Source organism: Pelobates fuscus, chromosome 5 (assembly GCF_036172605.1).
Source record: "Pelobates fuscus isolate aPelFus1 chromosome 5, aPelFus1.pri, whole genome shotgun sequence".
NCBI classification, from domain to species: Eukaryota; Metazoa; Chordata; class Amphibia; order Anura; family Pelobatidae; genus Pelobates; species Pelobates fuscus.
The window spans coordinates 340,766,998-340,790,437 of NC_086321.1; the positions used below are offsets into that span (position 1 = coordinate 340,766,998).

General features: G+C 42.2%; 1 protein-coding gene across 1 annotated transcript in view; it reads left to right on the forward strand.

Annotated features, from left to right (window-relative positions):
* Positions 1-23,440, forward strand: part of FBXO47 (F-box protein 47) — a 212,200-nt gene that overhangs the window by 160,848 nt on the left and 27,912 nt on the right. Inside the window, exons 7-9 of the mRNA XM_063456603.1 lie at positions 5,197-5,373; positions 10,677-10,823; positions 14,391-14,533. Of these exons, the coding sequence (XP_063312673.1) occupies positions 5,197-5,373; positions 10,677-10,823; positions 14,391-14,533 (467 nt within the window). The remainder of the gene's footprint in view (positions 1-5,196; positions 5,374-10,676; positions 10,824-14,390; positions 14,534-23,440) is intronic.

Consider the following 23,440-nt stretch of genomic DNA (forward strand, 5'->3'; position numbering starts at 1 on the left):
AAAGGCTAAAGAGGGAGGAAGAGTAAGTCTTCCAGCGGAGCCCTCATGAGGAGCATCTAACTCTTGCATTACCAATAATTATGACCCACGATTTCCTCCCACAACTGCCAAACCTTAAGAAAAGATGTCATAGAATGTTTTACATAGTTTGTGAGCTTACATAAGTGTCCTTAATTTAAAGTATAACCATATCCTCCGAGTATACTATATCACCTCCCCAACCCTGTGCCTAGGGGCTAGGAATATTTGGGAAGGGAGACCTTCTATCAACCTGGAGAAAAGATCTCTAGTTCGTTCCCAGACGTAGACCACCCAAGGGCAGACCCACCACTGTATGGAGGTAAGTCCCCTGTTTGCCACATCCTCTCCAGCATAAGTCAGTGATGGACCTGTCCATACGAAACATCTTGACAGGAGTGATATACCATTTAAAGATAGTCTTATACATCTGCTCTTGTAAGGCAAGCATGTCAAACTCAGTGTGGCACGGGCCACATAAACAAGGTTTAAGTTTATGTGGGACACACACACACATATACTCACTGACAGACAGACAGACACACACACACACACTGACTGACCAACACAAACATACTCACTGACAGACACACACACATACTCACAGACAGACAGACAGACACACACGCACATACACACATACTTGCTGACAGACACACTCACAGACAGACACACACACATACTGACACAAACACACACACGGACAGACACACACACATACTCACAGACAGACACACATACAGACACACACACACTCACTGACAGACACACACATACTTGCTGACAGATACGCACACACTGACAAACACATACTTGCTGACAGACACACACATACTTGCTGACAGACACACACACATTGACAGACACACACATACTTGCTGACAGACACACACACTGACAGACACACACACTCACACACACATACTTTACTGCTCCTTACCTTATGGAGCCGATGGGGTCCTGACTGCTCCCTCGCGCGGTTTAGTGATGCCGGGTGCCAGAATATGACATCATATTCTGGCGCCCAGCTTCACTTCAGACAGTGCGCGAGGGAGCAGTGAGGAGCAGGAACACTGAGCTCCCTCGCTTACCGCCAGGGCGGGTAAGTGTTAGCAGAGTAGGCACCTGCAATATGGGGAAAGCTGGTGCCTACTCTGCTGTTACACTAGGCATGTACTCGCGGCTCGCCGGTCCGCAAAAATGGTCCTTGAGGGCCGCGAGTTTGACATGCTTGTTGTAAGGTAACACAAAATGCACACTTTGGAGGTGGCCTCCCATTCTCCACGCTCAAGCATATGTTGTACATTCATGTCCCATAAATCTGATTGCTGTCCACTCCACTGACCCCACCATACGCCAACTTATGGATGCTAAAAAACTTTTAAAAACAGGGCATCTGTATATGCCCCTTTGCCCCCACCCTTTGACTAAACCTGTTGCTTATTAGAAGAGGAGACCTAATGTCCCTACCTCAGCCCCCAAACACTAGCGGTAGGTGGGGGCTATTATAATTCTAAGGGGACCTGATGTCGGCACTCATTAGGCACTGATGTCGGCACTCATTTTAACAAAATTTGGGAGAATAGGGTTTGGGCTCTATAAAATATTATACAATGGGGAGTGGACATGCCCATATAGATACATATAGAATTCATTGTGCAGGAGCGAATATTAAACTGGAGACTTGTCACCATGTAGACCTACCCACTGATTTGAGGTAAACAAAAGTAGGATCTAGGAGGCATTTTTGTAGAAATTCAACTGGAACCTGACCCCATCTGGACCTCACTATGGCCATCATGTCTGACATTTTATGTGACATAATGTCTCATACTATAATGAAAAACAACAAGAAACTACTACCTGTAAAATATATATAAATTATACATGGCATCTGAAGTCTTCTTTCTTGTAAATATTCTTATCCTCACCCCCACCTCCCCCCCCAAAAAAACAATCTTGAGACGCAACTCTTGAAAGTAAAAAAAAAAACCTGATTGCAAAAAAAACTGACAAATTCTAAACCGTGATCCAAAAAAGTATAGTTCGTGAAAAACAACCCACACCAGCCTTGTGTTATGTGAATATTTACCAGCTGCGTGTAAAATCCTATAGATTCCTATTTCCATGATATATAAAAGGAGGAAAGTAGCTTTCATCTCAAGTATGAGAACAATCTAAACAATGCCAGGAAAAAGTAATTAAACTTTGCAAGCTGGAAAAGGGGTAACAAAAAATAAAAAAATTAAACGCTCTAATTAACACAAGGTTATTGTTTGAGCTTTATGGTCCTGTGGTATTGCCCTTTAAAGGGTTTGTATGATCTATTTTCCCACGGAAATAGCAGACCAGCCAGTTGTGTGTAGTTTGTGTTTCACCTGTGCACATATTTCTCAATTTAAGCATGTGTTTGTAACAGAGCTTCCTGTGTCCCGTCTGGGTACCTCCGCCAGCCACAGCTTCCTCTCGCTATTCACTGGCTCCAAAGTCTTCCACCAGGATCCAAACACAGTGATTATAGGCTTTATTGCAGAGTATCATTTTTATACCAAGACATCAGCCCGTAGCTTGATGCGGGGAAATGCAGTTCCACTCAAGAACCAGTCGAGACGTGGTTAAGGTTGAAAGTAGGACTGACTTTATTGAGGAACAGGCAAATTGATTTATACCCAGCAAACTGGCCTAACATACAGTGGTGAGACATAAAAGACATTATATACATAATGACTCTTTAATTAAACTTTAAACTACAGGACGTCATGAATAGAAGAATAGTGACATCCCTGCCTCTTATATAAATATATTATTTAGTTAATTGATTAGTCAGTTCACAATACAGTACACAATATAAATAATAGCTGAGCATTAATTGAATTTAAAAAATAACATTCCCTACAATCCCAAAACAAACTTTAAAACACTGCACTGGCTGCAGTTTTTTGTTGAAAAAGATACGTACCTTTTTCACGCTCTTTTCTCAATGGAAAGCTACTTGTAGGCTGAAAGTATCAGCTGATATTCTCAGCCCATGAGCAGGGCACTGGGTCCAAGGCTTCCTGATTGGAGCCTTGGACATTGAGTGAAAGTGCAGGGAATTTGTGGTCAAACTTTCATTGATGTTTTAGGCCATTGAGGTAAGCCAACAACCAGGACTGGACTTCCTCACACCATAACATCTTCCTTGCACATTACTTTTTGAAGCCCTAGTTTTGATGTGACAGGTGGTTCACCCGGATACTCCTCTTTGCATTTTGAATTTGGTTCTTAAGGTGCTTCAGCCTTTTTCTTTTGAACCAATGCAGCTGTCGGACCTTTAATATCTGCCTTGGAAGGTGGCATTTTTGTTAACTTTCTGTCAGCCTGAAGACCTTCTCAGTTTTTTCTCCCTTGTGGTTTGAGAGTACTGTGGATTTAAGCTTTCCAGTTTATGAGAATTATATATAGGGCAGGGCTATCCAAAACACCGGCTGCTGTTGGATTATATGCGGCCTGTCGTCTGGGCCCCCTTGTCTGTGTGAAACCACAGTGCTGGGATTTTCTAGGGTTGGACAGCCCTTCCCTAGGGCACAATATTAGATTAGAGAGCCAATTAGTAAGTGTTTTTAGTTTTAGGAGGTCAAACCTTTTAACTTTTTTTTATACTGAACACTTTTCATCTTGTCCTTTTTTGTTTTCTTTAGGTCATTTATGCAGATAAACTTTTTTAATTTAAAAAAAAAAATTTGTCCCACTCTTATCTTTCTTCATTTAAAGAATTTGTTGTTCCTTTTTAGTTTAACAGTTTGTCAGAAACCAAAATGTATGTTTTTTCTTTCATCTGAATTCTTGAAATCTAGCCTTCTGTACTTCTATGTGATTGTGATTGCTTCCTTCTGTTGGAATACGACTAACAGTAGGGAGTGGCTTCTTCAATCTTTGGATGTCGTAAGAGCCCTCAGGTTTTTGCATGGAGTCTTTGTGTAAATGAGGTTCTCTCTATCCATTTTTCTGGACCACATAGGGGTCCCAAGGCTTCAGCTTTTTTCTTTTTCTTTTTAGAAAAAGAAAGTCATTTATCTAATATGTTTATTCTTAGAACAACAAGCAGGTGCCTAACAGGGTTACCAATCTTCAATTGACACTATGTTTGGCTGGAAAGTGCTGTGTGCAGTTGTAACCGTGCAGTCTCCTACATGGCTGTGCTTTTGCTCTTTGGCTGAAGTTCACCATCAAACAAGTTAATTTCTTGGAGAATAAGCCAGTGCCTGACAGGGGCACCACTCTTCCATCTTCTGGGCCTTCCAACATGAGGCCTTCATGAAGCAGATTTTCAGGACAGACATTTGGTCATTCCTACTGTTTTGATGTTTTTGCACTTGATGAAGCTGTGTTTGGCTAAAAAGTGCTTCAGTTCATATACTGTCTATGGAGAATTTTACAGCAGTGTTCCTGAAGAGCAACTAAGATCAAGGCTTTGGATGTTATTTCCTGTACATCTTACCAGTTTGTTACATCCAGTGTCTCTCCAAGATCTCTCTCTGAACGAGAGATATAGTGTAAAAGGCAAGAATATAAGAACAAGTATAGTAGCAGGTAAAGCTAGGAGATGATGTCTCAAGATGAGGTGTCCTACAAGCAAACTCTATCCAAGCCCGAGGGAAGGAGTTTCATAATATCAAGGCTAAGGTATAAGATCCAGTTTGATCGGCAGCGTGTTCCAAAGTGATAATGTATTTAATTGCTAGGACAGGTGATGAACAAAATTGGGCACTGGCATTTTGGAAACAAAAAAAAAGAAAGATTTGTTAGATCTGACAGAAGGAAATATGATTCCAATTCAACAACTATCTTGGCACCAAGTGGGCACAAGTAGATAAGAATAAAAGCTTTTAATGATTTTAAGTAAAAGTCTAAAAAATAATGGAGTATCTGGGCATCCGACAACAGTGGAAGGATCAAGGCTTTGCTAAACATCCAGACAACCTCTACACATTATAGATGCATCTATGCATACCTAGAGAGAAACCAAAGACAGGGAATGTTAACATTTACATTATTGCTAATTTGAGATTTTAGTGTCATGGAGATTAGAATATTGGTCTATAATCTGGGAACATTTACTTCAATTTCAAAGTGCCATGTCCCTGTAATCTCTTCATCAGTGATTTTAATATGCTTTCTATATAACTACTATTACAGGTTCTGCACGCAAGCTGGAGCTTCATGTGCGGCTTTTTTTCCGAAATGTGCTTCTGGATCACTGGACTCATCGTAGCGACTCTGCCTTTTGGCTTACACGTTTGCTCAAACCATGGCCTATAGTTCACCAGGCTCGTTTGCTATTCATTATTTTTGGACCAGTCTCTGCAGCAGATGGTAAGCAGATATCTCAACAAAAGGGTTGATCCAGAGCAGGGGTAGGTTATCCACAATATTCAATGGATACATTGTGTTAATATGATATATTGAAAATAAAATAAGAACTATGCCAACAAACATTGCATGTGTAACACAAATGTTGGAAGAGAGAGGTGAAAGCAAATATGCAAAATTGTAATCTCGAGAAATTAGTATTTTAAAATATAAAGAAAAAAAGTCAAGGATTTTTATTAAAGGGGAAAAAAGAAAAAGCGATGAGGATGGAGAGGAAGAGGGAGGAGAGTGGGGAAAGGGGGATGAAGAAGAGTGTCACAACACGCAATACCAAACCCCAAGAGAAACTGCATGTCTAATTTCTATTGGAGACATTCCCTTCAAGGATCCCAGACGTTGAAGAAGGCAGAAGAAAAAGGCCTGACCTTTGAAGCCAGTTCATCCATAATTACTGTATATACTCTAGTATACGCCGACTTTTTCAGCACATTTTTTATGCTGAAAAAGCCCCCCTCGGCTTATACTTGAGTAAGGGGCCCACTTACCTGTTCTCCAGTCTCTCTCGCTCATCTGCGGGTGCCTGCAGCCTCTGTGGGTGTGACTGGGGCGCACAGCTGCGTTCCAAACCTCGGAATAGCAGTGAGATGTGACAGAAGACAAGGCGAGTTCAAAGCAAAAGAGTGAAAGCACGCCTATCTTTCCTCTCCAAGATGCTAGAGCCTTGTTTCCCACAGGTGCCGACCCTCATGCTCAACACTAACCTCTCAGTCAAGAGGTAAATAAACACGCTGTTACTAGGTATTTTCTAATTTCTCCTTCTCCCCTTCTGGTTTTGATATGCTTGCTCTACTGTGCTTTCATGTGTTATATAAAAGTACAGTGTGTTGAAAGTAAATGACAAGATATAGAAGTACAATGCATTAAAAGTAAATGACAAGTCACAGAATGTCTGTTGACTTACACCATCATGATGGAGTCAGCTACATCACAGGATATTACTCATAGGTTGTACACAGGATATTACACATTTTAAAATGCTCCCAATAATGCCTCAATTAATGTTATTTTATTGGTATCTATTTTTATTTTTGAAATTTATCAGTAGCTGCTGCATTTCCCACCCTAGGCTTACACTCGAGTCAATAAGTTTTCCCAGTTTTTTGTGGTAAAATTAGGTACCTCGGCTTATATTCAGGTCGGCTTATACGCGAGTATCTATGGTAAATTGTCTTCTATCTTTAAAATAACTTTTCTCTATTGGGGTGGGTCAGCCTTAAACCATCCAGCTGCCTGGACCCTACAAGCAGCTAGAGTTATCAAATGCAGTTGTTTTTAAGAATATTTATGTAATCCATCAATTGAACGTGAAAGCAGTAAATCCCAAGGGGAGAGGTCAGTTAGCCTCTGAAGAATTGCAGCAGCAAGATACTGCACATTCTTCCAGAATCCATGTAACTTGGGGCAGTTTCACCACATATGTAGCTATGACCACATAGTTGCCAGCAAAGGTCAGTCGGATTAATTCCAATTTTGCATAATAGAAAGGGTGTTGCATACCAACAGAACAGTATTTTATACATTTGTTCCTACAATAGGACACATACAGATACTTTGAATGATGCTTTCCAGACCTCCTCCCACCCTTCCTGTATTTCCATATAACTTGGGGCAGTCTCACCACATATGTAGGTATGTGCCTCTATGACCACATAGTTGCCTGCAAAGGTCAGTCAGATTAAATCCAATGTTGCATAACAGAAAGGGTGTTGCATACCAACAGAACAGTATTTTATACATTTGTTCCTACGATAGGACACATACAGATACTTTGGATGATGCTTGCCAGACCTCCTCCCACCCTTACTGTATTTCCGAATGTTGCGTACACATTTGAAAATCGTGAGGGAGGACATTGCTGATGAAGCTTGGGCGAAGTTCCAAAGTTGAAGGCAACAAAAGAAATCACTAGCCATCAAGTGTGCCTTCTAGTTTAAATCCTGACATCCGATTCTCTTGTCCATAAATGGTAATATCTTTGAATGCCTGTTATCTCTAAGTTTCCAAGTCAAGCGGTCTCATGCCATTGGTGAGGGGTTGCTAGCAAGTTCGTATTTAGTTCACAATCTGTCTCTAAAATATAGTGAGTTTATATGGACAAGCACAATGTGCGCAGTAGAACTCTAGAGGACCCTTCGGGAACACGCAGAACGAAGGGAAATCAGAACCCATCAGGTCCACCTTGGGACCAACCCAATGGTGGGGCATGTCACATCACTATTTTTCCCTAAAACAAGAATTATGGAGAACTAGCATGGTAAGCATCCACAATGGGAACACATCTCCAACTGTTTTGCTTTGCTGTTTTAATATACAATTTGCAATGTCCATGTCAGCTATTCCTGCTTTAGTGAGTAACTCCGAGGGAGGAAGTACTATTTCACATAGAATGGAGTGGATTTCTGGGAAGGCATTTGAACATTAGGTATGGTAAGGCATTAAAATAAATTGTCACATGCATAATTGTATCCTGAAAAACAATACATTAGGTTTTTAGGAAACATTATCTATAAAGAAAACAAAGTGTGTTCTACTTAGGAGTACTTATCTTCAGAACATTTATAAATGTAAAAATGTCAAAGAAGGGATACTATAATTATGCCACATCTTCATGGCAGAACATTTTATAGTACCCCTGATATCAGTAACTTGTGATAAACTTGTGTGTGCTGCTGGCCCCCACTGCAATAAATGAGAAATACATATGCATTTGCAGGCACTGTATGTACTATAGCCATTTAGCTCAGTGTAGCGGTTCCAAGAGTCTGTGGCACGCTAAGGTTTTATGTAATACTGTTTGGAAGTGGCTTGGCAAAAGATGGGGCCCTCCACAGCATCCAGAGAATGTCCCTTCTCAGTTGCATTCATAAATTAATTTAGAACTTAAAGCTTTCAATGTAAATTCCACCCAACCAAAACATCAGTTCTAAACTGCGAGTGCAGGAAGTGGGTTAGTCAATCATTATTGTTCGGTTTGACTGGAATTGTCATTATAATTTAGAAGTGTAAATTCCACATTATCAATGCAACTGGTGAGAGAAAGCTATGTTGCATAGAGTACCCCTTTAATGGATTTAACAGTGCAAGGTAATACAAGGAGGCAGGGCTGCCATCAAGGCATGACAACCATGACGGTTGTCGTGGGCTCGGCGGTCCTGAAGGGCCCAGACTGCTCTCGGAGTTCCGGGCCCCACATTCCCTATGTGCAAATATATAGCGATTTACGCTATATATATGTGCAATTGTGGACCCCTGGCTCCTGTTCACTGCAGTGGGGGCCAGCAGCACACTCAGTCTTCCCTTCCCAGCAGCTCCTCTGTCTCTAACTCTCACGAGCACCGCAGCCGTCAGAGTGTTGCCACGGGTTACCATGGCAAAGCTCCGCAAAGCACGCAGGCCTGTCTTGCGAGATTTAGAGACGGAGCTGCTGGAATGGGAAGACTGAGTGTGCTGCGGGCCCCCACTGCAGTGAACAGCTCCCGGCTCTGAGCACTATGCCTCTGGACCACCAGCGAATGCGATCCCCCACCCCTCCCTGGCCACAGGTAAGAAGCAGGGAGGGGGAATAAAATAAAATGTTGTTTAAGAGATATGTTACAAAAAATGCTCTCCCCTTCCCCCACTATTTGCAGCCCTTATTTTATATACACACACACACACACACTATGCAGTCACTATGCATGCACTACCTCCACTATACAAACACACACTGCATTCACTCTACACACTACATCCACTACACAAATACACACTGAATTCACTATACACACTACATCCCTACACAAACTATGCATTCATTAAATAAACACACCAGTCACTATTCACACTATTTCCACTACACAAACACACACTTTGAATTCAGTATACACAAACACACAAATTGCACTCACTATATACACACTACATCCTCTACACAAACATACACTCTACATATAATATTCACTACATACATTACACAGACATACAATCTGCATCCACTATACACACGGCATCCACTTTACACACGCACTCTGCATCCACTACACACATTCTAAATCCACTATACACACACCACATTTAGTACACACACTGCATTCCCTTTGGGCAGATTCGAGGGTAAACCTGCAATTGGCTGGCGATCTGGCCCTGAGATCAGACTGAGCAAGCTCAGCATAACCAATCTAGTGTTTTTCTCTATTTCCACTTTTGTATTGTTTGCTTAGACCTCTTGGCACACATTACAGGCAGATTGCAGTTGGTATACATATACTTTGTTTTTTTACATTGTCCACCTTATGCTCATTTTCTCTTTACTCCTATCTCCATTACACTGATGGGGAATTTATTTTTCTTCTTTTTGTTTGCTGCACAGTATTTATTTGGCACTCTTTGGTTTCCATGACAACCCCACATACCTTGAGCCCTTCCCCTAGGTCTTTCACATTGTTCCCACATCCCCTGATGTCATATGATCACATTGAGACAGATGTTTGGGTGGGTATAAATATGTTCAACGGTCTATTCTGTATACATGATTAAAGGGACACTCCAGTACCAGGAAAGCAAATTGTTTTCCTGGCACTGCAGGTCCCCTCTCCCTCCCACCACCAATCCCATGTTGCTGAAAGGGTGACCCGGATGGCGGGGGAGACCGATCGCGCATGCACGGCCGCCGGCGTGGGAGACCTAATGCGCATGTGCAGCAATGCCGCTCGCGCCATTAGGCCTCTCCTGAAATGGTTTCAATGCTCTCCTATGGGGAATTGAGCGACGCTGGAGGTCCTCACATAGCGTGAAGACATCCAGCGACGCTCTAGCTAGAAACCAGGAAGTGCCCTCTAGCGGCTGTCTAGTAGACAGCCACTAGAGGAGGAGTTAACCCTGCAATGTAATTATTGCAGTTTATGAAAACTGCAATAATTACAGCTGCAGGGTTAAGGATAATGGGAGTTGGCACCCAGACCACTCCAATGGGCAGAAGTGGTCTGGGTGCCTGGAGTGTCCCTTTAAGGTTTGAGGCCAAAACATTGTATATCCTCAATAAACCACTATAAACCACTAAAAATTACACCACACTGTGAAAACTTTGAAACCGTATTTTGATAGCAACGGTTAGTATTTATAATGCTGGATCTTAGAGACTAATGTTTCCATGTTGCCAGCCACCAAGAACGAATCACTTTCAAAGATCTGTAGAATGTTTACATTTTTTTCTTGCTTCCATCTTGGTCTATTTGTTCTTAATAGTCGATTTCCTAAACTTTCATTAGGACATGTATCATGGACAAGCATGACAGAAGGGATGGCAGACGTTTCTAGCCTAAGAAGACTTGCTGATGCTCTGAAGTTGCTGTATGGAGCCGAAGCCAAAGAATGGACTGCAGATAATGTTATCAGTTTGGTGGATGAACTGTCAGGTAGACATCTTTTTGAGCACAATAAAGACAAGACTACCAGGTAGGGCTGGTGGGAATAACAGGGCAGAGAGACTAATGACCCACTCTTTAACTAGTATACAGGGGATTTTGAGCTCCCCCCGTACAATTTTTCTGCTGATTATATACAAAGGGAGTTATGTGGGTGGATGGCTATTATCAACCTGTCAGAAAATAAGTAACATTGTAGCGTTGAGCAGGGCCAGTTGCCTGCATGGTAATAAAAATTAAAGACGTTAAAAATGAGTAATATTCGAATTAAAAAAGTGAAAATATTTCTAATGTGAAATACCCAACTGTATTTTGCACTTTGCAAGCCATTTTGCTCAGAGTCTGTATGTAAGAGTTAAAGACCGTTGCTGCTGGTGGAAGTGTAACCCCAGCTCTGACAGCATCATTAAGAAGCCCAGAATGAAAGTTTCAGGCTATCTAATGTCTTGGGGTCTTTCATCAGCATGTTAGTGACAGACAACCAAAGGTTGGCTCTCCCACCCACATGCCGGCCAAGTCTTCCCCTATCATGTCTTCCCTGATATCCTTCCCCCTCCATTATGCTTAAAGGGACAGTTAAAGGACCACTATAGGCACCCAGACCACTTCAGCTGTAAACATAGCAGTTTCAGAAAAACTGATATGTTTACCTTAGGGTTAATCCAGCCTCTAGTGGCTGTCTCATTGACAGCTGCAAGAGGCGCTTCTCACTGTGAAAATCACAGTGAGAATATGCCAGCCCCCATAGGAAAGCATTGAGAATGCTTTCCTATGGACTGGATGAATGCGCGCGTGGTGCATGCACATTCAGCCGATGACATCAGAAGAGGGAGGAGAGTCTCCAGCGCCGAGGGAGCCCGGCGCTGGAGAAAGGTGAGTATTTACCCCCTTCCTCCCCCTTCAGCGCCACGGGAGTGGGACCCTGAGGGTGGGGGCACCCTCAGGGCACTATAGTGCCAGGAAAACTAGTTTGTAGAGTCTCTAAACACTATCACAAATAATATACAAGGCAAGTTTGCATATCAAAAGTTAGCCTGGTCACAACAAACTTGGTATCTGAACTTTTTAAACACACAGAACAGTGATTAAAATATGCTTCCATAATCACTCTGTGTACATCTCTTAATTTATATTAGACTTGTCTGGGATATCTAATAACAAATATCAAAAGACCTATGAAAAAATGGCCAAAAAATTAAAAAGCAGTAAAAAATAAACAATTGTGAAAAAGAAAAAATATCATATGAAGTCAAGCAGTGTCCCAAAGTTCATACTAGTTGGTCCTAGTGTGTAGACACTTCTAATACAACAAAAGGTAAAAAAGAAAAAAAAACGAGAAAAAAAAAACAGAGCTCTTTATCCATATGCTTTGATGAAAGGGTAATCCCCAAAAGGACAGCTCTCACCCGGTTGAAGATCCTTTGTTGTATGTAAACAGATGAAGCTATGATGTTGGCAATGCTTGTGCAGAGCTGTCGTATCAGAGATTTCTGTAATATGAAGCTGTTTGTGAGGGATGCCTGGGCTGCGCGCTTGAGACCTTGTCTGTCCCTTCGAAGGCCCTAGTTCAATTACAAAACATTAACGGCTTTTATTGCTTGTATTTGTGGCGCGCCCGCCATTTTCGCGTGTCGCGCCTATGTGATGTCATTCTCAGTGTATGCATGTGCGCTTCCAATATCCATATTCTCAGACCGGATTGCGTCCCCATAAGTGCAGGCCCACTCAGAATGATGTGTATCAATACACTGTCCCTGTTGTATAGAAGCTTCAAGCTACTTTATTTATAATTAAACTATATACATATATATATATATATTATCATGACAATCAATTCCAATGTGTAAATTGTTTTATATTCAATCATCTTGGAGAATGAGGTTATTAGTTTGGCACAATTATAAATGTTCTCAATGCAAAAGGTCATTATGGAAACTCTATCTTAATAAGATGTTCCTATGTGTATTAAGGGGAAAGGCTAAATAAATATATGTCAATTTAAGTAAATAATCTAAATATAGGAGATCTTAATTAGAGATACACCCTACTGAAATGCTACTTGTGCATTGAGGAAAACTCTACCAAAAAGGAACTACAAAGATTTTTGGATGAAATGTATATAACACATCAGAGTAAGTTCATATATTTATAAATATGCCGTTTATAATCATTTATAATAGCGTGTTAATTGTAATTACATATTTATAACAAATGTAACTTAGACCCCAAATACCTAGGATATACACATATACTTGTTAGTACTGTAATAAAATAGAATATTGTACTCAAGCATAGATAGACCTCTCTCTACAGGCAATTAAGGGTACACACACCCTCTTCCTATACTCTCAACTTTGTTGATCTTTTACGGTCCGCTACCCGACAAGAAGTGGGGTTCCCACTAGATGACACCACATACATTTTCATACATTCATGCAGTATGCTTCTTCATAATGATTTGATCGTAAATACGGAGTATGAGGGTGTGTGTACCCTTAATTGCCTGTAGAGAGAGGTCTATCTATGCTTGAGTACAATATTCTATTTTATTACAGTACTAACAAGTATATGTGATTTGAGTATTGTATGGACATCTCTATATAATACTTAGCTCTTGTACCAAGCTCAATTTGGTATGGAGTAAATTTCAATACATTTTATTATTATTAAACATAATGGCATGAAGTGGAACATACTGAAGTATTATGAGTTTTGTGTCTATGTATAAGTGCATGTTAAAGTGTTACATGACCACAAAACATGTAAGGCCCCCCTTCCTTTATGGCAATACGTTTGCTTTTATTAAGAACAAGTAAAGTTTATTGTATTTTGTTTACTTCATAGCAAATTAAGGCTTGCTTTCTTGGTATTTATCTGATCATATCAGCAAATATGTCCAATAAGTCCCAGTTAGGGAAAAGGGTATGGGTAGACTGTTTGCATGTAATAGGATTTAGTTGTCTGTTTGTGATAGTCAGATCTTTGATCATTCTTATTATTATTCATTATAAAGTGCCAGCAAATTCTGCAGCGCTGTACAATGGGTGTACTAGCAGACACGTATTTGTAACCAGACGAGTTGGACACACAGGAACAAAGGGATTGAGGGCCCTGCTGAATGAGCTTAGATGCTAGAGGGAGTGGGTTAGAGTGACACAAAAGGTAAGGGTAGGGTAGAAAAGTAGGTTGCTAGAATAGTTTTCACTGAGGGCTTAGTGTTTTGTTTTGATGACAGTTGCAGTAGAGGAATTAGGGTGCGGGGAGAGAAAGCCGTTCACAGTTTAATTGATATGCTTTCCTAAAGAAGTAAGTTTTCAAAGATTTTTTTTGAAGGAGTGGAGACTGAGTGAAAGTCTAACAGAGAGGGTAATGGTGTTCCATAGGAATGGTGCAGCCCTAGAGAAGTCTTTAAGGCAAACATCAGTCATGTATATGGTCATCAATTATGACACCATTATTGACAAGTACCCTTGAAATAAAATTAACTTATGTTGAAACATTTGTTGCTTGGAATTATCACGTGTTTGAGGTACTTATATGTTTCTTTCCCTAAATCAGTGATTCCCCAAGAATGGCTTTTGGAGAACAATGCACGCCTTCTTATTCTCAGTGGGAATGGTATTTGTTTTGCATTCATGGCCTGCAAAGCAGTGAATGGAAACACAGTTGACTTGGCCAGAACGGTGGTTTTCCTTGCTTTGGTAAGTATTCACAAGGATAACACGTACCTGTGATCTAGGAGTTTAACATTAGTGAATTGTGACTGGTTGCCAACTAGCCTGCATAGGTTTTCATAGCAGGAAAAAACACCATAGCATTCATTGCAGAAAAAAACCAAAATGCATTTTGTAGAAAATAATGATTTTTTATTTTATTTCTTGCTTAAAGACTTACAGAGGTATGCCACCAATACAATCTGTAACGGATCGCCTGGCACCCCGACTGGGTACCTCCGTTAAAGGATGCTCCTAGCGCTTCCTGAGGACTCCAAGCACTCTGGCAGACACCACAATCACCGAATCAGAGAAGCATATGAATCCTCTCAAGCCTCTGAATGCTGTAGACAGTTGAATAGGAACCATACGACCGACCGCAAGCACATTTTCCTGCCCAAAACAGTTCCATGGATTTGGGCTGTGCGGTCGGTCAATTACTGGCATATAAACGGCTAAGTCCCATTCGAAGTGTGCCTGTACTTCGACTTTAGTCGAAGTGTCGAAGTGGAGGGGATGGTAAGGGTCGGCGGTGTTCGAAGTTAAAATGGCCGCCGCCACGTGGTCCTTTGTCCGATGCCGGCCGCTTCGACGACTTCGGCAACTTCGGCACTTCGACAGCTTCGACAACTTCGACAGCTTCGACTGCTTCGACTGCTTCGACTGTGTCCGAAGTGCCATATACAAAAGTACCAATCTTTCCCCAAAGTATTTAAAGGGCTAGGGACAGTCTTCTACAATCCACATGCCCAAAAGTAGTTCTTAAAGGGTCAGTGCATTATGGTAGCAGTCCATAAGCCCCAACTCAGTCCCTTAAAGGGCAATATCTCCCAGGGACCATAATCACTGGGCAGGAGGCAACCAGGCTTCTCCAGTTCTCAGTGGCGAGGTTGGTTCCGCCACACAATCCAATAAAAGTGCAGCTTTTATCACCACTCATACTGGATAGAGAAATTCTGGTCACACGTATCAACTTAACAATCCACAAATGAGAGGCCTCCAGAAACTTTATCCAAAAGAATTGCAAAAAGAACGCAAAACTTTGCAAAACTATGTTTCATTTATTGCTAACAGTTTTTCAACAAGATTACCATTTGTTACACCCTGTTGGTAATGTCTACTGCCAGGGACAGACTGGCAGCAGTCAAGCCCTAGGCAAAATTAGGTCCTTGGCCTCCTCAATGTCCACTAAACATGCTTTTAAGGGGCACTATGAACTGGAGTTCTATTATATACTTGTATATCTATGTGTAAACATGTTTGTATGTAGATGTACAGGGAGTGCAGAGTTATTAGGCAAGTTGTATTTTTGAGGATTAATTTTATTATTGAACAACAACCATGTTCTCAATGAACCCAAAAAACTAATTAATATCAAAGCTGAATATTTTTGGAAGTAGTTTTTAGTTTGTTTTTAGTTATAGCTATTTTAGGGGGATATCTGTGTGTGCAGGTGACTATTACTGTGCATAATTATTAGGCAACTTAACGAAAAACAAATATATACCCATTTCAATTATTTATTTTTACCAGTGAAACCAATATAACATCTCAACATTCACAAATATACATTTCTGACATTCAAAAACAAAACAAAAACAAATCAGTGACCAATATAGCCACCTTTCTTTGCAAGGACACTCAAAAGCCTGCCATCCATGGATTCTGGCAGTGTTTTGATCTGTTCACCATCAACATTGCGTGCAGAAGCAACCACAGCCTCCCAGACACTGTTCGGAGAGGTGTACTATTTTCCCTCCTTGTAAATCTCACATTTGATGATGGACCACAGGTTCTCAATGGGGTTCAGATCAGGTGAACAAGGAGGCCATGTCATTAGATTTTCTTCTTTTATACCCTTTCTTGCCAGCCACGCTGTGGAGTACTTGGACGCGTGTGATGGAGCATTGTCCTGCATGAAAATCATGTTTTTCTTGAAGCATGCAGACTTCTTCCTGTACCACCGCTTGAAGAAGGTGTCTTCCAGAAACTGGCAGTAGGACTGGGAGTTGAGCTTGACTCCATCCTCAACCCGAAAAGGCCCCACAAGCTCATCTTTGATGATACCAGCCCAAACCAGTACTCCACCTCCACCTTGCTGGCGTCTGAGTCGGACTGGAGCTCTCTGCCCTTTACCAATCCAGCCACGGGCCCATCCATCTGGCCCATCAAGACTCACTCTCATTTCATCAGTCCATCAAACCTTAGAAAAATCAGTCTTGAGATATTTATTGGCCCAGTCTTGACGTTTCAGCTTGTGTGTATTGTTCAGTGGTGGTCGTCTTTCAGCCTTTCTTATTTTGGCCATGTCTCTGAGTATTGCACACCTTGTGCTTTTGGGCACTCCAGTGATGTTGCAGCTCTGAAATATGGCCAAACTGGTGGCAAGTGGCATCTTGGCAGCTGCACGCTTAACTTTTCTCAGTTCATGGGCAGTTATTTTGTGCCTTGGTTTGTCCGACCCTGCGACCCTTTTCTTGCGACCCTGTTGACTATTTTGAATGAAACGCTTGATTGTTCGATGATCACGCTTCAGAAGCTTTGCAATTTTAAGAGTGCTGCATCCCTCTGCAAGATATCTCACTATTTTTGACTTTTCTGAGCCTGTCAAGTCCTTCTTTTGACCCATTTTGCCAAAGGAAAGGAAGTTGCCTAATAATTATGCACACCTGATATAGGGTGTTGATGTCATTAGACCACACCCCTTCTCATTACAGAGATGCACATCACCTAATATGCTTAATTGGTAGTAGGCTTTCGAGCCTATACAGCTTGGAGTAAGACAACATGCATAAAGAGGATGATGTGGTCAAAATACTAATTTGCCTAATAATTCTGCACTCCCTGTATACTTGGCTGTTTGTGTATGTGTGTTTGTCAATGTGAGCACAGCTGTTTTTTCTGTCATTGAACAGCACAGTCGTATGTCTGTCTGCTATGCTAAGTTCAAGTATGAGTGTATATGTTGTATTTGTATGTCAGTGTGAGAGCATGGCTGGATGTATTTGTATACAAATTTTTTTGAGTATCCTTGTGTATGTATATATATATATATATATATATATATATATACACAACATTAAAACCACTGATGTGAAGTGAATAACATTGATTATATTATTATAATGTCACCTCTCAAGGGGCGGGACATATTAGGCAGCAAATGAACAGTCATTCTTGTCAAGAGTTGGAAGCAGATAAAATGGGCTAGCGAAAAAAGATCTAAGGGACTTTGACAAGGGCCGAATAGGGATGGCTAGACAACTGGGTCAGAGCATCTCCAAAATGGCAAGTCTTGTGGGGTGTTCTTGGTATGCAGTGGTTAGTACCCACCAAAAGTGTTATTATTATTATTATTATTAATAATATTTGAAAGCGCCAACAAATTCCGCAGTGCTGTACAATGGGTGAACTAACAGACACCCAGACGAGCTGGACCCACAGGAACTGAAGGATTGCTCATTCAGTTACATGCTAGATGCAGTGGGGTATAAGCGTAGGGTTGAAAAGTAGGTTGCTAGGATAATATTCACTGAGTGCTTAGTGTTTTGTTTTAGGAGAGGAATCAGGGTGCGGGGAGGGACTGTTCACAGCTTAATTGATATGCTTATCTGAAGTAAGTTTTCAAAGATTTTTTGAAGGAGTGGAGACTGGGTGAAAGTCTAATAGAGAGGGGAAGGGTGTTCCATAGGAATGGTGCAGCCCTAGCAAAGTCTTTAACATGAGCATCAGAGGCAGGAGTACGAACGGAAGTTAGACGTAGGTCTTCGACACAGCATAGGAACCTAGATGGGACATTGTGTATTAGTGAGGATAGGTAGGTTGGAGCAGCATCGTGTAGAGATTTGTAAGCAAGCATCAGGATCTTAAATGTAGCCCTATATCTCACGGGAATCAATGTAGAGATTGACAGAGGTGGGAGGCGTGGGAAGTGCGAGTGGACAAAAAAATGAACCTGAGAAGCAGATTACAGTAGTCAATGCGAGAGAGGACAGCAGCATGGACAGGAACATTGGCTGTATCAGGCGCTAAATAGGGGCGGATGCGTTCTATGTTTTTGAGATGAAAGCGACAGGATTTGGCAATTGGTTGGACATGAGTGGTGAAGGAGAGTTCGAAGTCAAAGAGAACACCTAGGCAGCGAGTGTGAGAGAGAGCTAATGGTAGCACCATTGACCTGGAGAAAAACAGACAAGGGAATAGCAACGCTTGAGGGAGGGAAGACCAGAATTTTTGTTTTGGACAGGTTAAGTTTTCGAAATGAGCAGCCATCCAGTTGGAAATAGCAGAGAGGCAGTCAGAGACCCAAGTCAAGAGGGGTGGTGAGAAATTATGGGAGGACAGGTAAATTTGCCTGTTTTCCGCATAGAAACAATACTGGAAGGAGCTGATGAATTTAACAAAGGAGACAGTATAGATTCAGAACAATAGGGGACCACCAACAGAGAGGGATTGGGAAGGAGAGGTAGAGCCAGAGAAATAAACACTAAATGAGCGCTGGGAGAGGTTGGAAGAGCACTAGGAGAGAGTGGTATCTCGTAGACCGAGATTAAGGAGGATGCTGTTTATGATCAACAGTGTCAAAAGCAGCAGAAAGGTCAAGGAGAATTTGGATAGAGTAGTGGCCACGGGATTTTGCAGTGATAAGATCATTGTATACTTTGGTCACAGCTGTTTCAACAGAGTGACAAGCCTAGAAACCAGAATGAAGCGGGTCATGAAAAGAGTTGGATTCGAAATCTGTCAATCTCGCATACACAACTCTCTGAAGATTCTTGGAGTCAAATGGCAGGAGCGAGATAAGGCAGTAGTTGGGCTTTTTCAGAATCGGGGTTACAGTTGCATATTTGAAAGGTAGAGGAAATATGCCAGAGGAGAGGGAGAAATAAAAAATTTAAGTGAGAGGCAGAGCAGTAGAAGGACACAAAGTGCGGATTATATACGAAGAAATAGGATTCAGGGAACAGGCGTTATGGCAAGAGGACAAGAGCAGATCAGAAACTTTTTCTGCTGTAGTGGGTGCAAATGAGCATAGCACAGCAGAGGGATTGTGGTTGGGGGGAAAATTGGTAGGGGATGGAGAGAGATGAGAGATTTCTTTCCTGATTGTAAAAATCTTCTCAGTGAAGTGAGTTGCTGTCAGGGTACCTGAGGTCTCTACCTCCGAGAGAGGTAGAGACTTAGACGTTTATCCGTCCGGACGCCATGTTTCTCCTGTTCCTCGCGGTCGACCCGTTCACATAGACGCCGGCCGCGAGGGAGTTACTTCCTTATGTAGCATGGTGCCCGGAGACCGACGTCATGACGCCAATCCGGAACGACCTGTCACTCAATCCGTTGGAGACCAATCAGGACTCGTCGGAGGCGTGTCTATCCTCTCTAGCCAGGGTATTTAAACATACTTCGCCCTGTTGCTCATTGCCCTGTCGTGGTTCTAGCTTGCTAGTCACTCAGTGCTCTTGTTTTCTAGTTATCCCTTTTGGTTTTGACCCGGCTTGTTTGCTCTACTCTGCTTATCTCTGTCTCCCTTGATTCGGCTTGTCTCTCGCTTACCTGTCTTCTGTTACCCTCGACCTCGGCTTGTCTTTGACCATTCTCTACGGTATTACTTACGTTAGTCCGGCCATTCTAAGGTCCGGTATACGTATCTGGCTACTGTTTGTACTCTGCGTGTTGGATCCCTGTCCCGATCCTGACATTACGACAGGGCCAATGGATCCTGCAAGTACAAACAGTCAGCTGGCTTCTCATGATCCTAGGTTTGAAGCCATGGATCAGATGGCGCTAGCGCTTCAGGCGTTATTATCTCGTGCCAATAACCCACCAGAGGAGATACGTACTACTCCCATCTCTCCTGTAAGTTCAGGTCTAGAGGTAGCCACAGTAGGTGCTTCTTCTCGCATTACCCCACCAGTACGTTATGGTGGGGCTCCTGAGAAATGTCGTGGTTTTTTTAAACCAAATTAGTATCCACTTTGAATTGCAACCTCGCTCCTATCCTACAGATAGGGCAAAGGTAGGATTTATTATCACTTTACTCATTGAGAAGGCTCTGAGATGGGCCAACCCACTATGGGAGAACGATAACCCGTTAGTATATAACTATAACGCATTTGTAGCTGCTTTTAGAACAACGTTTGACCCTCCAGGTAGAAAGGTTAATGCAGCCAGATCACTGTTGCGCCTGAGACAGGAGAACCGAACACTTGTGGATTATGCACTAGAGTTCAGGTCTCTGGCGTCAGAAGTCAAGTGGAATGAGCAGGCGTATATGGATGTATTTTTGAATGGGTTATCTGAGGTAATCCTTGACGAGGTTGCTACTAGAGAACTTCCTGAAGAGTTAGAGGATTTAATTTCCTTCATCTCTCGTATAGATGAACGTTTAAGAGAGAGACAGAACACTCGAGAGAGGAACCGGAGATCTTCCTTTAGGTTAGCCTCCGCATTTCCAAGCCCTGACTCCACGGTCTCCCTGCTTCCTGAACCTATGCAGATAGGCTATACCCGCCTCTCTGAGGAGGAGAAACAGCACAGGAGAAGGGAGGGGTTATGTATGTATTGTGGAGCCAGAGGTCATTTACTCTTGAACTGTTCCAACCGCCCGGGAAACGCTCGCACCTAAGTTTCTCTAGAGGACAGGCCTTGGGTGTTTCTATTTTGTCCTCTACTCCTAATTATAAAGATCACAGGCTTCTGCTACCAGTTTCCTTAACGTGGGAGAGGGAAGTAGTAAAGGCTATGGCGTTGATAGATTCCGGAGCTGCTGAGAATTTTATCGATCAAGCTTTTGCCACTAAACACAATTTCCCATCCCAGTTAAGGGAGACACCCTTGGCCGTTGAGGCCATAGATGGTAGACCACTACTGGATCCTGTTATCTTTCGAGAGACCATACCCATTAACTTAAATGTTGGTATCCTACATGTGGAGAATTTATCTCTTATGCTCATTTCATCCCCTTCTGTTCCCATAGTTCTGGGGTATCCATGGTTGAAGAAACATAACCCTATTATCGACTGGGAATTAGGGTAGATACTCTCGTGGGGTCAGAGCTGCCAGGAGAGGTGTTTACGCAAGGTTTCTCCATTGGCTAATATTAACACATCTGGTAGTCCTACTCAGTCCACAGAGAGACAGATACCGTTCCTGTACCAAGACTTAAAGGCAGTATTCGAAAAGAAGAATGCTGATTCTTTACCTCCACACAGGTCATTTGATTGTAAGATTAAGCTTCTACCTGGGACTATGCCCCCGAGGGGTAATGTATATCCTTTATCTGTTCAGGAGAACTCTGTTCTAGAGGAATATATTCGTGAGAATTTTCTTCTCCTGCCGGGGCTGGGTTCTTTTTTGTTAAGAAAAAGGATGGCACACTGAGACCTTGTATTGATTACCGAGGTTTGAATAAAATAACTATCCGAAATGCCTATCCTATTCCATTGATTACCGAGTTGTTTGATCGTCTTAAGGGCTCCAAGATCTTCACCAAGTTAGATCTCAGAGGGGCATATAATTTGGTGAGAATCCAGCATGGTCACGAGTGGATGACGGCGTTCAATACCCGGTATGGACACTATGAATACACAGTCATGCCGTTTGGACTTTGCAATGCTCCTGCAGTATTTCAAGATTTGATTAATGAGGTACTTAGGGAGTTTCAACATGATTGTGTTATTGGCTACCTGGACGACATACTGATACACTCTAAGGAGATTGAGACTCACCATAGACAAGTCAGAAGGGTATTACACAAACTCCTGCAACATGGCCTATACTGTAAATTGGAGAAATGCAGCTTTGACCAGTCTCAGATAGACTTCCTTGGTTACGTGATTTCTGGGGAAGGTTTTAAGATGGACCCTGACAAACTCCAATCTATTTTAGATTGACCTTTACCCAAAGGACTCAAGGCTATTCAGAGGTTTATTGGTTTTTCCAACTACTATAGGCGCTTCATTAAGGGATACTCTTCTATCATTGCGCCTATTACCAATATGACCAAACAAGGGGCTGATACTAAGACCTGGTCTACGGAGGCTCTTGTTGCTTTCAAGACTCTCAAGGAACGGTTTGCTTCTGCCCCCATTCTAGTCCACCCTGATACAACTCTGCCGTTCTTACTCGAGGTCGATGCTTCTGAGACGGGAGTTGGGGCTGTTCTGTCTCAAAGGTTAGGGGTGGACAAACCGTTACACCCTTGTGGGTTCTTCTCTAAGAAATTATCTGGGCCAGAAAGCAGATATGACATCGGCGACAGGGAATTGTTAGCGGTCATTAAGGCTTTAAAGGAATGGAGACATTTACTAGAAGGGACATTACACCCTGTTACTATCTTAACAGATCATAAGAACTTGTCTTATATTGGGGAGGCTAAGCGCTTATCCGCCAGGCAGGCTCGTTGGTCCTTGTTCCTCACTCACTTTAATTATGTACTTACTTATAGACCTGGTTCTAAGAACTCTAAAGCCGATGCTTTGTCTCGTCAATATGAACCGGTCACTACTACTGAGCCAGTTCTTTCCTCCATAGTTCCTAAGGGTAATATCATCGCTAACACGAATATCAGGATTCACTCTCCGTTGCTTGCCGAGATCATGAAATTTCAGGCTCCTGGGGATCGACACTACGTTCCTTCTACTCTCCAACTAGAAGTGTTACGTTGTTTCCACAACAGCAAGGTGGCTGGACATCCTGGCATTCGCAAGACGTATGCTCTGATCTCTAAAGATTTCTGGTGGCCTGAGTTACGTAAGGATATTAAAGATTTCATCGGGGCATGTGAGGTTTGTACCAAGACCAAGCAACCCCATTCGCTTCCATGCGGATTTCTGCACCCTTTAGAGGTTCCTGAAAAGCCATGGTCCTGTTTGGCCATGGACTTCATTGTTGATT